Source organism: Rutidosis leptorrhynchoides, chromosome 2 (assembly GCF_046630445.1).
Source record: "Rutidosis leptorrhynchoides isolate AG116_Rl617_1_P2 chromosome 2, CSIRO_AGI_Rlap_v1, whole genome shotgun sequence".
Lineage (NCBI taxonomy): Eukaryota > Viridiplantae > Streptophyta > Magnoliopsida > Asterales > Asteraceae > Rutidosis > Rutidosis leptorrhynchoides.
The window spans coordinates 480,432,751-480,450,734 of NC_092334.1; the positions used below are offsets into that span (position 1 = coordinate 480,432,751).

Genomic DNA, 17,984 nt, shown 5'->3' on the forward strand with positions numbered 1-17,984 from the left:
TTAAACCGACAAGGACAGACACAACTTGTCATGGGGCAAAAACTTGAACGTTTAGTCTAAATATCACGCATTGGCATAACTTTTTGATCCTGCGGGAGATCAACTTTACAAACTAAATCTTGTGGTCTAAAACAACGACAAACTTTTTGTTAAACCTATGAACTTCACTCAACCTTTTTGGTTGACACTTTAGCATGTTTTGTCTCAGGTACTGTTTGATTCAAGCTCTTATACTTACTGCTTATGTGATGCTACTTGAACATAGGATCAAGAGATATCGCATTTATTACTTCTGCATATGAACATTTACGATATTGTTATTCCTGTCATTGTAACGATATTTCATTTTCCGCTGCGTACTCATTAAAGTTAAATTCATCATTTAGTATTGTTCTCGTTTATTATAATATGTTGGTATGTTTTGATATTAGTGACGTTCCTTCCAGACCCTATTGGGAGGACGTTACAGTTGTACAGGTTGGAAACAAATGAAAATGCGATGGTTGCGGATAGAATTTTCAAGGATGGTGCAGCGCTATCTTTTAGGTGGCAATGGGCACGAGATCCCACAGGTAAAACATGTGGGGAGCTTCAGCAACTCCAGGACAGGCTGCAATCCTTCTTGTTCGCCGGCGGTGCATCAGACTCGTGGACTTGGATCTTGCAAGGTAATGGGATTTTCACTACTCAGGCACTAACAACTTTGGTAAATGAGCGGTTAGGAAGTAGTTTCCCTACGCAGCAGGAAACACATAGAAACAACTACTTGACGCAAAAAATTGGTTTTTTTATTTGGTGAACGAAAAGGAATAGAATCCCGGTTCACGTGGAAATAGACAAGCGGGGTGTTGATCTAGACTCGGTTAGGTGTCCTATGTGCAATAACGACTCCGAAACCGTAGAACATGCCACACTCACTTGTCCATTCGCAAAGGATTTATGGTCTCGAATCTTCCATTGGTGGAATGGTGGCACGCCTCAATATTCCAATTTAGAGGACATGTTCCAGGGAAAAACCTGTCCTTCAAACACCAACGCCTCTAAACTTTGGCAAGCAACTGAGTGGGTCACTGGTTACATGCTTTGGAGAATAAGGAATTTGAAAGTTTTTGAAGGCAAGATGTGGAACGCTCCAATGGTGTTAAGTGAAATCCAAGCAAAAAGTTTCCTTTGGATAACTTCGCGATCAGAGAACTTGCATCTCGATTGGAACACATGGCTCCTTCATCCAAGTACATTCGATGATCATGGATAATCTTTTGGGGGTCTACTGTCGTGAACAAGACATTGAGCCAACATCAAGTTTCCTAGTCACATAACACCTATGAAATCTTCTTTTCTTGTTTTTCATGCTAGATGATTTAGTCTCTGTAAAGCATTTGCTCAATGGTCTTCGGATGTTTCGCGTATCAATACTCTCAGTTTTTAGTTAAATAAATAATACTACCTTTGCCTTTAAAAATAAAAAAATAAATAAATATTGAGTGTAGTAAATCTTCCTTTTCTCGTGTTCTTAAGCCATAACATAGCCAAACCTATTATATTATTCTCTCCATTCTACTAAAATTTTCATTATATTATATTATATTATACTTATATACTAAATTGCACACAGATTTTGATTGTTTAGTTAAGAAAAAAGCCCAAAACGACCTTAGTTATTTTTAACTTTCAAATTTACAGTTTACTTCCTCACATGTGAGTATTAATTGTAATTTTTCAGAAGAATAAAAGGTAACTTTGGAGGTATAAAATGTAATTTCTCTATTTAATAAAAAGCTACTAAATTTTTTAATAGATTTATCTTTCTGTTAGAGCTGAGTTAGGATTCACCGCCATCACCATTTAACTCAAAATAATTTTACGAACTAGACACAACAAATTATATTCGAAACGGAGCTGCGACGCACTACCAACGGAGCTTTATTTTTTAGCAATAAATATGAAAGTTGTTTGAATTTATAATTTATGTCCATGAATTATTTATGAACATGCAAATAAAATTATTATAATATTAATTATATATGACCACTAATGACTAATAACTTTTATAAAATTAATCTTACGGGTTACACTTTCATCCAAAAGTAATTGTGTAATCCATTTAATCTATCAACCGGGAATGAAATTTTTGTGTAAGATCGTAAATTTTTAAAAATACTGATATTTTTAATTTTATTTTTAAGTTATGTATAGATACAAAATGGTTGTATACAAATCACTAATAATTATTAATGGTTACGGTGGTTAAGGGGATCATTAAGTGAGCATACCAGTTTTTACTTTTTCATATAAAACAAAGCGGAACAATTAGGTATATCTGTTATTTTTGGGAGAGTTATAAAATACACTATAATGCATCATGGTGCCAGTATTTTGTTTTGATAGAAATAATGAAGAGAAAAAATTATCAAAAAGAACGTTACTTTCCGAAAATGAAAATGTACAACATTAGGTATGTATGTAATAACTAGTAGACGATAGACCATATAACATACGCTATGTCTATACGCATAGCTATTTTGCGGACTTATTCTCATAATATTAGTTGCGTATACATATGTAGGCATTTTGTACATAAATATCGTTTGATACTACAATCATGTACCAATAACATATATCCAAATTCAACCGCCACAACGCGGTCCGAAATCTAACTAGTTTAAACTACTAAAACAATCTTAGAATTCTTCACTATTTTACACCTTTTACTAAGACCATTCTCAACCATTACACATTTATTAACCATCGTAGACTATCACATCAGCATCACGTCAGAGATTCCTTATCATCACTCACTCATCACATTTCATTTTCATCTAGCACACACTTATTTACCATCACTTTGACTCACTATATTATTTAATTAAATAAATTATAAATTACAATTTATATATGTATATGTACAAGTGAACATAACAAATGTGCTCGTGATGCGAAATGATTTGTATTCATGAAAGGTGTTGCACGACCACCATTGCGAGTGATTGACTCGATCGTGCTATCAGTGAAGTGATTGGTGAGAGACCTGGCAAAGAGATTTGGCCAGATTTTTTCAGCTATTGATGGGAGGAGTCTAAACCAATAACATATCTACCCACTAAAGTCTCTATTAATTAATTGTAATATAAAAGTATTATGTGTATTATAGGAGCAAGATGAACTATTAATATCAAAGTACTTAACCTATATAAAACAAAAAAGAGGTTGACTAATTGACTTTTTCTCTCAAATTTTATAACTTACTTTTCCTTTTCATCTGTTGTCACACACTTGTCATTTCCTAGCTTCCTCTCCCTTGAAACCCCTTGAACCCCTAGTTCTTCTAATCCATTTTTACGTCATCTTCCCATTTGCTCTTTGATATCCCTTTAAACAACCGTTTTGTAGCTCTTTTTCATCCCCTTCTTCAGTCATCGGCATCTCGTCGGTGACTTGGACTTCTTTAACACTTTCTGGCAACTGTCAAGGATTCTGACCAGTCTTTATTTTCCCTGTCATCGTTCTTCCTTCCTTTTCGTTTCTTTCCTCATAGACTCTTTTCCGGTGAGTTCGATGTTTTCAGGCCGGGCTTGTCCTCTCATTTTCTAGTGTCAAACGGCGAATGCATGTGGTTCATGTGCATTCAGACTCTTGCGGCGTTATTTGGTAAGTTCCTCTAAATTTTTTTGTTTTTCCGTTCAGATTTAGGTGTTTGGTCGTCGTTCATTTTTGGTAGTCGGTGACCTATTTTCGGTCACATGTGTTGGTCATTCACTGTCTGAGAGCTTCCCTCGGAAGTTCCATGTTTAGATTTGGTGCAGATCTAGTCTTTTGATGGGTCACGATCTCTTTTCGGACGGTGGGTTTGAGGGACGATTGTCCTTTTCCGGTTAATAGAGTTTTCTTTTTCTTTCTAAAAATGGTGTTTTTGTATTTATACTGTTGGATCTCCGATTCCCGTTGTTTCGAGTTTCGTTAGCTTCACTGATTGACCCGTGTGTGGATCCTCCTCTGTTTGGTTCGGTTCAGTGTTCCCTTCTTGTGTTTCTGTCTACGGGTTACTAGATTTACGGTCGAAATCAAGCCATTTTTTGGTTTGGTCGGAGCTCCGGTATCCTAATCAAAACCAGGACGGTGTTATGGTCGGGTCCCCACTTTTTTATCGCTTTACATGTGGTCTCGCTCGTTCCATCTTCCCTATCGGGCCCTGTTTGTGTAACATCCCGTTTTCTCCCTACATGTCTTAAGGTATATACTTAACCGTTAGTACGTCTATATTTCATTGTTATGTGATTAATAAATTTAAATGGTAATTTGATGTGTACGCGTTATGTATATATATAAATATACGTAACGCATGAGAACGTATATGTGCATGAGTATATACGCGGTTAGGAGTGTAGTAAGTCTTGTAAAACTATTTGGTGAAGGCTAGGGAATATAGGAAGCGGGAATGGAATGTACAAGTCGAATAAATCGGTGATGGAGTTTAAGTTGTCGAAATGACCAGGCGCAGGACTTTGTCGCGACGTTGGACACAAAACAAAGTCAGGAGGCTCAATATTCAGATCAAAAATCACTTGCAATGTCGCGCCGCGGTAAATGGAGTCGCGCCGCGACACTAGGAGCAAACCAATGTCAGGAGGAGATCAAAACCGCTCGAGAATTACGTGAAACGCCACACCGCGACAAAACAGGGTCGCGCCGCGACCATCTGTGCAGTCTGGTTCTGAATTTAGTTTTTAAAAGGTGTAGTTCGAGGGTAATTTGGTCTTTTCACGTGTAGATCTGATTGGAGCATTTAATCTCCACCACTTATCCATATTATTCATTTCTTTTCCATTTTTCTTCTCCATTTACTCTCAAAACATAAAACCCACTTAGATTCAAAGTGAGATTTGAGAGTGAAGAATTTAGAGTTGATCTTTGGAGCAAGAATTAAAGTTGTTCTCCTCGTTCTTAGCTATGAGTGGTTAGTGTTGGTAAGTCTTAACTCAGTATTTTGAGTTTTAGTTAATTCATGGCTAGGGTTTGGCCATTTGGGACTTGTAAGACCCATTTGAGTTGCTAGTCACTAACACACTTTTAAATGATGAAAGCATGTTAAGGGGTTGAGTTTGACCAAGTTTGTGGGTATAAGTGTTAAAATGGGTCAAATGAGTCATGGTTGACCTAATTGGGTGAAATGGGTATGGAATACCCTAAGTTTGTGTTAATTGGTGATAGTAGGCTCTAATCACTAGCTTTTAGTGATTTATGAAGAGTCATGGCCATTAATGGACGGTTTGGTGGGTGTGAGTCATTTAATGCGGTTAGGACATTAAATGCTCAAGAGTGAGTAAGGTGGTTAATTCCACTTGTTGTGTATTGAATGTGTACTTATGTATTAGGTACTTTGCTTGAAGCATTCGGGAGTAATTAATCACTACCGATGTGATAAGGTGAGTGGAATAATTATATGCGTGCATATATGATGTATTTATTTGTGTGGTATGAGTTGTGAAGTGTCGACGTGTTAAGACACCACTTTTCACTTGGCGAGTGAAGTGTCGACGTGTTAAGACACCACTCGGGAGTGAAGCATCGACGTGTTAAGATGCCACTCCGAGAGATGTAACGACTGAAGTGTCGATGTGTTAAGACACCACTCGGGGTGAAGTGTCGACGTGTTAAGGCACCACCCGGGGTGAAGTATCGACGTGTTAAGATGCCACCCGTGGGGTTAGTGCACGATGTGTTAAGTGCACTAATGGTTGTTATGAACTTCGACGGTCTTTTAACTACCGTTCCTTAGTTCGATTGGTTAATCATGGTTGTGTGTTGTATTGTAGCATATTTTATTGTTCGAGTTATATGCTATCGTTATGCTAGCTCGTGTGATTGGAAGTTTAGCTATTATACTTGCGATGGTATGATTATTTATATTGCTAGCATGTATGCGGTAAATGCGTAAGTGATTACAAGTAAGTAGGTTGTATATGTAATCATGTAATTGCTGCACTCACTAAGCGGTAGCTTACCCCTCTCGTTGTTTATCTTTCTAGATGCAGGTGCGGATAGGGAAAAAGGGGTTGTTGGGCACTAGGTGTCCCTTGGTGATGCTTGTTGAAGCTTTTGAAGTTGGCCTAGTGTTTTGGGTAGTTTAGCCCCAAACCATGCTCGAGGTGTTGTTTGGATTAAAACTATCGTTTGTAAATGGGTCAAACTTGTATTACATTTGTTAAGGGCCTTCGTTCCATTTGTAAACATTTAACTTGTGATATCGTTTAAATGGGTTACATGTAACCGTTTAATTGAGCGCTAAAGGTTTGTTATTTAAAAAAAAAATTATCGTATGGAATACGGGTTGGGTTGTTTCAAGTGGTATCAGAGCATGGTCTAAGGGATTTAGGCGACTTGAGATAGGTGCCTAGACTTAGACTTTATTGTGTGTGCATTTAATGCGGGACTTGTAGGAGACGGGTCGGACCGGGTATAGCGACCAGACAAAATCGTCATTGACGGCGCCGTCTACTTAGGTCCCGCCACGTGGTCATAAGTCTTTAAAATAACGTTTGACCAAAATATGCCGCATTCATTTCAATTATAAAGATGTTTTAAGGTTTACAAAGTAGGTTCGACGACCAAACATGTTGCAATGTTATAAGTACAATTGAAACCTATGCGACACAAATTAAGTTAAGTGAAAAGACGCTCCACGTATGCATGTATACTCGACATCCAAGCAAGTATCAAAACTAATGAGCGGAAACATGTAACACAATCGTTCAAGGACCTGAGAAAAACATAGAATATCTATCAATGAAAACGTTGGTGAAATCATAGGTTTAGTAAGTGAGTACGTAAGTAAGTTGAACCACAAGATTTATAGCGTTGAAGTAATAGTGAGAACATTCTAAAAGTTTTTATCACGAGCACCCAATTATCAATGCTTAACTAACGTTACCCCATCACAATAGTGTTAGAACATACACTATTTCTCGAAAATATATTTCATCCGCATAACGGTAGCGAACCGTCCGAATGAGGGTTTGTCAAACCCATATGGCCATACAACATAAGTTCTCGCTTACACCCGGCAAGTGCAACTAATGATAATCGAATTGAGGATTTTTGTTCTAACTCGTACGTAGAATGTTTGTTTCTGTACTTGTGTTCACTTTGTTAATCGAAACGTTTATGTTTTTCTCATCCCAAATGTAAGTTTAAAAGAGTAAAAGTGAGACTATGATCTCACCTTGAGTGCATGAGTAATAAAGTACTTCACAAGTAAACGTGTGCAAGGGCAATTGCTAGCCTTGACCTAAACAAGTAGGTTGTATCAATAACGGTAAACACGATTAGTCAAAGTTGCTCAATTAGTTCTATGGCTCGTTACGACTCGATTAATTAGCATGTGAATCACGTTGTCAAGTTTCATGCAAGATACAAGTATGAAAGCACGTTAGAACGATTGTATAAGTATTTGGTTAAGTTTGATCAAAAGTCAACTTTGGTCGGGTCAAAGTCAACGAAAAAGTCAACACATTCGGGTCGGGTCTCGAACTATTTTTCTGAGGTTTTTAATCATATATAAGCATTTTAGAACAAGTTACATGTGAATCGGAGGTGCGTAGCATACTTAGAATTAAACGAAAAATGACCAACCAAATCAGAACCTGACAGTTCATCTGGACGGCGTCCCAATATGCTGGACGGCGTCAAGTATTGAAGGACTGGACGGCGTCCCAATATCTGGACGGCGTCCAAATTAGTATCCAGGTCCTGTTTGCTGAAACTCTCAAGTGCACGAACCAAAAACCAAACAATCCCAATTTATGACCCACAAACAATCAAAACATGTATCTTATATCATCGGAAAGGTATTTTGAAGAGGAAAACAACTAAGCATATTTCATCAATCAATCTACCACTTACAACAACCAAAACCGCATTAAATGCTCATCCTTAATTATATCCAAGTTCATAAATCTCATTTCATGATTCGGGCAACCAATTTACATGTATGATATGCCATTTCGAAGGTAATCAAGCATACAATTCAACCAAACATTTACCAACAACAATTCATGACATTCAATGCATCAAATGTTCACATTTAGTTCTATCAAACCCTAACCAACATCACCAAAATCAATAATCAAGTTTATGAAGTTTTCTAAAGCAACCTACACATCAAATTGAAGCTAGAGATACTAGAAACACAATTAAAACACGAACTTTTAACATCTAACAACTTTTAAGCAACTAAATCTCAAGAACAACACATCAAAATTTAAGTTCATGCTAGTTATGATGCCCCGTACAAAACCATCATGTACAATTCATCAACAACAGGATCATTACAAGGTCAAACACTATATGCTGTTTCAAAATAAGTTGGCATTCATGAATAAAGGTGACGTTTTAACCAACGTCAAATGTTTAACAACCAAAAGTTTGCTTCTACGAAAAGCAAGCAATAATAGTACGTGACCCATAGGCCGTTACAAATACATCATTTCAAAAGTAATATAGTTTGAATGCAAGATAAAATATTTCATGCGGTGACATCTCTATCAAAGGCAGCGGAAGTCTACAAGGCATGACTAGTACAGCGGAAGCAAGCAAACCTTAAGCATCTGAGAAAAACATGCTTAAAAACGTCAACACAAAGGTTGGTGAGCTATAGTTTAAGTATAATAGTAATGTAAGGTAGGCCACGAGATTTCAGTGCTTCAACAGTGTTTCAAAATAGTATGAAAAGTATATGTATAACCGTGGGCACTTGGTAACTAACTTAACGTTTATCACCCCCTAAAAGTACACTTGGCGAGTGTGTCTGTTTACGAAGTATTAAACACCCATTAAATGCTAGCGCTACTAGCCCGAGTGGGGATGTCAAACCCTATGGATCTATATCTAAGATTCGCGTTCACCGGTTCAAAGACCAATGACTAAACGTTACTGAGCTAAGGGGAAAGTTTATGCCGTTGTATAACCCACACATATATAAAGTTTAAATACTCGTGCCTAGTATGTAAAATGTAAAATGCGCATGTATTCTCAGTTCCCAAAATAGTTAAAGTAAAAAGGGATGCTATAACTCACAGTGGAAAAGTAGTAGTAAAGTTGACTCGGGAAAAGTAAGCAAGTACGTTTGTCCAAAAGGTCCTCAACCTAAGTCAAAAGTTACTAAGTCAGTAAATCGTCCCAGTAGGTTTAAATGTATGTAAATTAGGTCTTAAGTATCATCAGCATTCATCATCAAACAAAAAGTATAGAGCAAGTTTCATTCTAGAAAAGAGTTTAAAACAAAGGCTGAATTCGATCATTCGCCACGACCTCTATACAAACTAAAATGAGGTGAGACTAGTGGCCATGGCTCCGTATAAGAGTCCCCTAGAGGCTGACCAATTTACAGAACCAAACTTGTCTTCGTTTGACTGTGGTGACGGTTTAAGTGCAAGTAGGTCAGAAATTTCAGCACAACGTTAATAGGGTGTAGTGACTTTCGGGAGGCCATAGATCCTAAACCGTAACTCGGATTAAGACGAGGTCTAAACGGAAAATCATCTACTCGAACCGAAATAGCTGAAAATCAACTTTACAGTAGCTCAGGTTACTGATCAGACCCAGAAAGACAGTAGGTAAATGTGTTTCAGTGGGTTCTTGGTGCTTGATGTTCATCACGATTCTCATCCTTGATGCTTGTAGCTTCAAATGTACAACTCGTTGATGGGTTTACATCATCTTTACCAAGTTTTGACCATCATAACACTAGTGTGTGTCTAAGATAAGTAGCACAGCTCAATTAAGTGTTGTAAGTAGTTTGATGAACCAAAGTTACATCAAGATCTTAGATCCGACACATACATGAATTGTAAAAGTAATATTAAGCTATAAATTTGAAAGTAAACTAAATAAACAAGATCTTAAGTTGTAGAACATAGTTCTTAGTTAGATCTTGAAGATCCTAGACTCAAAAGTCTAGATCTATAGTTCTTAAGTTAGATCCTAAGTTATAGCACTTGAATCTTTACTTTTAATGAAACCATAAGTTATGAAACTTAGATTTTCATCTTGTAAAGTGTATGTAAGCTTACAAGCTTTTGTTTGTAACAAAATAAGTAGACCATAAGCTATAGAAACTTAGATCTTTCATAAGTATATGAAGTTGTAACTAGAAAGTTATACTTCCATGTTCTTGAACTTACAAAGTTAACTTTAGTTCAAGAAAAATGAGATCAAGATTAACTAGTAACACTTGACCAAGCTTAACAAGAATCACAACTTTAAAACATGAACAAAAGGAAGAAAATAAGTTAAATTTACAAGTGACAAGTCCATGGTTGTTCATACTTTAAAGATTCAAGCCAAGGCTTTGATCTCTAAGAAAGTAAACCTTAAGTTTACAAACATGAACATAAGTAATGATTTTACAACTCATGAACTTTAAATCTTTAAAACATTAAGTGTAGAACCATAAACTAGAAAGTTTAGATTCTTTGTTCTTGGTTCTTTACAAACAAAGGGTGAAAGCAACCAAGATACATGAAGATACAAGTTAAAGAACTTGATCCTTAACAACAATAAACAACAACAAGTAATTAAACAAGAAGAAATGATGATGATGTTCATGTTTGGTTTCGGTTTTAGTAAAGAAAAAGAAGGAAGTATGAAGCTTGTTACTTACAAGTCTTGAGAGAAAAAGGAGAGTAAAAGAATGCAAGTAAATGTGTGTGTGAGAAATGAAGTGAACTAGTGACTAAGTAATACAAAAAAATAAACTTGAACCTCCCTCCTCCCCATGCTTGGCCGACGGTCAAGGCCTCCCAAAAGGGGAAGGTCCAAATCTACTTTCATGTTCTTGGAGTATGGTGTGAGCTAGAAGAAGAAATAAAGCTAAATGGTTATGGGAACAAGGTGTAAATGTGTAAGTAACTAGATTCCTTCACTAGTTAATCCTTGATTAAGTTTAATAAGTCATTAACATAATGTTGGGCTCTTAATTAATCCATTAAGATAAGTAGGGTGGGCTTCTAAGTCCATCAACACAAGCCCAAGTCCAAGTAAGCAATTAAAATAAATAAAGTGTAATGACCCGCACTTTTTCGATCGTTCTATACTTATAAGATTAATATTTATATAAATTAAACCTTACCAACATGATAAGCAATCCAAATTGTTAAGATTTATGTTTTTGAAAAGAGTTTTACACAACGTTTGACCGTCTAGTTTGACCGATGATATCACGAACTATACAATATATGATAATTATACATACATATTTAACATGATCTAAGGATGTTTTAATATCTCATTTTGTATTAATAACAAAAAGTCATAAGTATATTTTGAAACTACTAACTTAAGTTTTCAAAACAATAACCATACGTAACGTTATTTGACATAAATACTGATGATTTATAATGTTTATACATATATCGTATAAGTAATGTATTTAATCATTTTTAAAGGGCTTTTATACATAAAACAATATAAGTATATTTACAAAAGATAGTTATATTTGAATTCTCGTTCCGTTTCCTCAATAATCCTATACGTATATCTAGGGTACTATACACAGCTTCTAGAAGTATTTACTATTGGTATATACCAATAGAAATCTTCAATTATTGGAATAATATGTCATTCATGACATAATAAATTTTAACTTATCTTAGATATTTTCACTAAAAACCAAATTTTCAAGCCTATAAATAAGCACCATTTCTAACTCATTTTTACACATTCATTTTCCAAATTTTACTTCCAATTTTTACACACACTTGCAAGAACTCTCTCAACTTTTATTTTACTACTTCTTTCCAGCAACTTTACATTTTAAACTTGAGGTAAAAACTCTACTTCAACTCTTTTTCAATTCATATATTTATAGCTATATATATAAGAGTTTATAAACTAGAACATAGTTTGAATGATTTCAAACTTGTTCGCAAACTAAATAGATCCTTCTAACTTAACTTTTAAAATACTTCAAGACCTGTAATATAACTTAAAAATATGCTAATTTAACAAGGTATAACTTGGTTTTTCAAAGAACACCTTAAAAACTGTTTTTATGACGTCGGAGTGCAGCCGGGGGCTGTTTTGGGTTGGATAATTAAAAACCATCTTAAACTTTGAATTGGAGGTTTATTTTCTGGAAAAATGATTTTTACTATGAATATGATAACACATAAAAATTTCATGATTTAACTCAAAGTATAAGTATTTTTAGAAAAATAATCATTTAAGGTTGTTTACATGATGGAAAATGATTAACTTCATAAGTTTCACTAAAGTTTGACCTATGACCTGTGATTTTGAATACAAACTAAGGTATTTACAGTTCATAGTCTTAAAGAGGGACTCGATCCAAGGAATTGGCAAGTTGAATCAACGAAAACGGAGTTGTAACGAAGAAACTATGACCAAAACGAGATCGGATATCTAAGACTAGTTTGGCTACGAAAATAATTGGAGAAAATTAAATAAATCACATCTTTTTAAAATAACATGATATTTTATATATATGTACTCATAATTTAATTTTATATGGTTCAGGATCACCCGTAAACAATACGAGAAGATTAATCATAAGATCCCATGATTGTACGCAACACGTCATTTGACAACACCGGTACTTTATGTACGCAACACGTCATTTGACAACACCGGTACCATGGGTCAAGATTAATCTCGACCAATACATATACGATGGGGGTTTTTATTTATTTCATTGGGGGTTTATTAAACACCTAAAAATGAACCATTAAAATTGAATTACTAACATCGGACTGCTAACTACGGACTAAGAAATTATTAAAACTATTAAAAGTATAAAAAGTATATATATGTGACGATTGTTTAAAATAGAAATATATTGATAAACTATATATGGATAGGTTTGTGATATCAATCGGAGACCAAGTCGAAATTACATATCTTCAAGACGAAAGTGAGTATATAGTCCCACTTTTAAACTCTAAATATTTCGGGATGAGAATACATGTATTTTATGTTTTACGTTATGGACACAAGTAACTGAAAAATATATTCTACGTTGAGTTGTACCACTGGCATACTTCCCTGTAGCTTGGTAACTAATATTTACAGCGGTATTGTAAACGCGAATCCTGTTGATAGATCTATCGGGCTTGACAACCCCAACCGGACTGGACGACCAGTATTCAACGGTTGCACAGTACTTCGTTTTGTGACTACACTTGGTACGGTGTAGTAAGATTTCATATTAAAGGGAATATGCGACGTGATTAAATGTTAAGTATGGTTACCAAGTGCTCAACCACTTAGAATATTTTTATTAAACTGTTTATATATGAAATCTTGTGGTCTATATATATATTGCTGCCGGCACTAAACCTATATCTCACCAACTTTATGTTGACGTTTTAAACATGTTTATTCTCAGGTGATAATTAGAAGCTTCCGCTGCATTATGTTGAATTTGAGCAGGATCTTGCGTATGCATATTTGTGTCAAAAATAAAACTGCATATCCAAGAACTTGTGTTGTAAAATATGCTAGAAATCGTGTTGTTATCATCATTTGTAAAGTTTGTAAGTCGAAGATTATCGCTAAACGATAATCATCTTTATTTTGTCCAAAGCTTGTATCAAAAATAAGAATCATGGTTTGTAATGTATAATATATGCAGTTTTTCTTTTAAAAATATCGCATATAGAGGTCAATACCTCGCAATGAAATCATACGTTATCTAACACGTTCTTACGGTTAAGGACGGGTTATGACATGTGGTATCAGAGCGGTGGTCTTAGCGAACCAGGTTTGCATTAGTGTGTCTAACTGATAAGTCGTTAGGATACATTAGTAAGTCTGGACTTTGACCGGGTCTGATTTCAAAAACCATTGCTTATCACTGTTGGTTAAAATTTATATGTAAATATTATGTAGTACTAATGAGTTAGTTGTGGTGTGATAGATGTCGGGCTCAAAACTTATTATCACATTCAGCGACTCCGAATCAGAATCTTCAGATGGTGTTCCAGTCATTAACCTATCCGATGACGAAAATAATATCTTTGGGGAAGACTCACAAATTCCGGATGAACCAACTATAGAAAATCTGGAAAGTGAACCCGAGGAGGAAAGTGAACCCGAGGAAATTACGAAAGACAAGTTCGAACAAGGAAAGAAACGAAAAGCTAATGAATTAGAAAATTCAAATCCCGAGTTTAGGGAGGATGATGTGGCACCAACTCCACTAAACACTACCACCCCTATTCCCGCTATTCCTATTCGTGCTGTCCAGGCATCTAGTTCTTCAGCCCCACCGCCAAAATATAGGCAGACAGCTAGGATAAGCGTTAGGCCATTCATTGGAACTAAACGTCCTAGAAAATAGACCAAACGATGCGCTGCCGTATTAAACCATGGGATCATATAATGTTTTGTATAATATTATTAGTGTGGTTTGCTTAATGTTCGATGTAAGATAAGCATATGTAAAATAGTGAAGTGTGAAATGCAATAATTTTCCATGGTTAAGTATTATTTAGATTGTAGTAATTGGTTCGGTACTAAGCTATTAAGTATGAACATTAACGGGTAGGTACTACCCTAGATATAATTATAAAACGCTAATAAGAAGAAAAGGCTTTTATAATAATACCTGGTTCATATTATTAATAAGCTATAATGTACTGTAAATATACACTACATCTATAATATTCCATGTGAATAATTATTTTCTTTTCATTCTTATAGAAGAATATGGCGCGATTGAACCGAATGACGGAACAAGAAATCCAGGAACTCATCAATCAGCGAGTGAACGACAGAATGTTATGGGTCGAGGCTGCAAGAGGTGCTGCAGTTAACCCAAATCCTCGTGTGGGGTGCACTTACAAAACTTTTCAAGCTTGCAAGCCCTCATCATTCAGTGGAACAGAAGGACCGATCGGTTTAACCCGGTGGATAGAAAAGATGGAAACTGTGTTCAAAATCAGTGGTTGTGTTGAAAAGGACATGACCAAATACGCATCGTGCACTTTACAAGATAGTGCACTCACGTGGTGGAAAAATTATGTGAAGGCTGTAGGAGGAGATGTAGCTTATGATACTCCGTGGGAAGAATTCAAAACAATGTTAATCAATGAATATTGTCCAAGGAACGAGGTTAGGAAGTTGGAAGATGAGTTACGAAGTCTGAAGGTTATTGGTACTGAAATCACCAACTACAATCAGCGATTCATGGAATTAGTTTTGCTATGTCCTAAATTGGTTCCAACCGAAGAACGGAAGATTGAAATGTACAAAGATGGTTTGCCCAAAAAGGTCAAGGCAAATGTTACAGCATCGAAACCTAAGACAATTCATGAAGCTATAACCATGGCAAACGAGCTAATGGATCAGGTCATTTTGGATAAGAAAGCATTCAATACTGATGTGAAGGTATCAGGTAACAAGAGAAAGTGGAATGGAAGCTATGATCGAGGTAATCAACAACAAACTTTTAAGAAACAAGAAACCCCGAAAGGTGCGGGTAGTGGTTCAGGTTTTGGTTACAAAGGACAAAGTCCTTTATGCAACCGATGTCACAAACATCACTTTGGTTACTATAGTGTGGTATGCAACAAATGTAATCGACAGGGTCATCTTGCTGAAGATTGTAGGGCTCTCGTTACGAATACAAATGGTGCCAAGACTCCTGCCACCAACGCAAATAGAACTGCTTTGGCTACCATTACTTGTTTTGGGTGTGGAAAACAAGGCCACTATAAGAGCCAGTGCCCGAATCCAGAGAAGAATATCGGACCTGCACGTGGAAGAGCATTTGTTATTAATGCTAAAGAGGCATGTGAAGACCCGGAGCTTGTTACGGGTACGTTTACCATTAATAACTTATCCGCATCTATTATATTTGATACTGGTGCTGATAGAAGTTACGTGTGTAGAGACTTTCACGCTAAATTGAATTGTTCATCATTACCTCTCGATGCTAAGTACATGATTGAGTTAGCTAATGGTAAACTAATTAAAGCCGATAAAATTTGCCGTGATTGTAAAATAAATTTAGCCGGAGAAACGTTTAAAATTGACTTGATACCCGTAGAATTAGGAAGTTTTGATGTAATAGTCGGCATGGACTGGATGTCCAAAATAGGAGCTGAAGTTGTGTGCGCCAAGAAGGCAATTCGCATTCCTCGTAAGGATAAAACGCCAGTAATGATTTATGGAGAGAAGGGTAACTCAAAGCTAAAACTCATTAGTTATTTGAAAGCTCAAAAGTGCTTGAAGAAAGGGTGCTATGCTATCTTAGCACATGTTAATAAAGTCGAAACAAAGGAAAAGGTGAAGAGCATCAATGACGTGCCTGTGGCAAGAGATTTTCCTGAAGTCTTTTCGGAAAAGTTGCCGGGATTACCTCCATTTAGATCTGTAGAATTTCAAATAGATTTAGTACCAGGAGCTGCACCAGTGGCTCGTGCTCCATATAGACTTGCACCGTCCGAGTTAAAAGAACTTCAGAGTCAGTTAAAAGAATTACTGGATCATGGATTCATACAACCAAGTACTTCACCGTGGGGAGCTCCGATTCTATTTGTTAAAAAGAAAGATGGATCTTTTAGGATGTGTATAGATTATCGTGAATTAAATAAGTTAACTATCAAGAATCGGTATCCACTACCGAGAATTGATGACTTATTTGATCAACTCCAAGGATCATGTGTGTACTCAAAAATTGACTTAAGGTCGGGCTATCATCAATTACGTGTCAAAGAAGAAGATATACCGAAAACTGCTTTTCGGACACGTTATGGTCATTACGAATTTTTGGTTATGCCGTTTGGATTGACGAATGCGCCAGCTGTATTCATGGACCTCATGAATCGAGTTTGTAGTCCGTATTTAGATAAGTTTGTTATCGTTTTCATTGATGATATTCTTATCTATTCCAAGAGTGAGCAAGAGCATGAAGAGCATTTAAGGTTGATATTAGAGTTGTTGAGAAAAGAACAACTATATGCTAAATTTTCTAAGTGTGCTTTTTGGTTGAAAGAAGTTCAATTTCTTGGCCACGTTGTTAGTAGCAAAGGAATTCAGGTTGATCCAGCAAAAACTGAAGCCATTGAAAAATGGGAGACTCCTAAGACACCAACGCAGATACGTCAATTTTTGGGTTTAGCCGGTTATTATAGAAGGTTTATTCAAGATTTTTCCCGAATAGCTAAGCCGTTGACAGCGTTAACGCAAAAAGGGAAGAAATATGAATGGACTTCCGAGCAGGAGAGTGCATTTCAATTACTGAAAAAGAAGTTGACTACGGCGCCTATTTTATCATTACCAGAAGGGAACGATGATTTTGAAATATATTGTGACGCTTCGCGACAAGGTTTTGGTTGCGTTCTTATGCAACGGAAGAAAGTTATTGCATACGCATCCTAACAATTAAAGATTCACGAGCGGAATTATACGACGCATGATCTAGAACTGGGAGCAGTCGTGTTTGCATTGAAGATATGGAGACACTACTTGTATGGGGTTAAATGCACTGTGTTTACTGATCATAAAAGCCTTCAACATATTTTCGATCAAAAACAGCTGAACATGAGGCAACGTAGGTGGGTCGAGTTAATAAACGACTATGATTGTGAAATTCGTTATCATCCCGGGAAAGCGAATGTGGTGGCTGACGCTTTAAGCAGAAAGGAACGAGAACCAATTAGAGTACGAGCAATGAACATAAAAATTCGCATGAATCTCAACTCACAAATCAAAGAGGCTCAACGAGAAGCTCTTACTAAAGAAAACATAGGAAATGAAATAATGAAGAAGTATGGGAAACAACTCAATATGCGGGAAGATGGAATTCGATATTTTGCAAACCGTATTTGGGTACCAAAGTTGGGTGGATTAAGGAAGTTAATATTGAATGAGGCACATAAGACAAGATACTCGATACATCCTGGAGTTGGAAAGATGTATCAAGATCTTAAGACGCATTATTGGTGGCCTAATTTGAAGACAGACGT

General features: G+C 36.1%; 1 protein-coding gene across 1 annotated transcript; it reads left to right on the plus strand.

The window, feature by feature from the left end:
* Window positions 1-499: 499 nt before the first annotated feature.
* Window positions 500-1,255, plus strand: LOC139889428 (uncharacterized). Its single transcript, XM_071872381.1, has 2 exons — window positions 500-717; window positions 808-1,255. Exons 1-2 carry the CDS (start codon window positions 500-502, stop codon window positions 1,253-1,255), a joined length of 666 nt encoding a protein of 221 aa, XP_071728482.1.
* Window positions 1,256-17,984: the final 16,729 nt, after the last annotated feature.

Excerpts from the sequence above, each read along its gene's own strand:
- LOC139889428 (XM_071872381.1), top strand. The coding sequence starts at position 500 with ATGGTTGCGGATAGAATTTTCAAGGATGGTGCAGCGCTATCTTTTAGG. Across the intron at positions 718-807 it reads ACAACTTTGGTAAATGAGCG|GAATAGAATCCCGGTTCACG; the intron begins GTTAGGAAGTAG and ends GTGAACGAAAAG.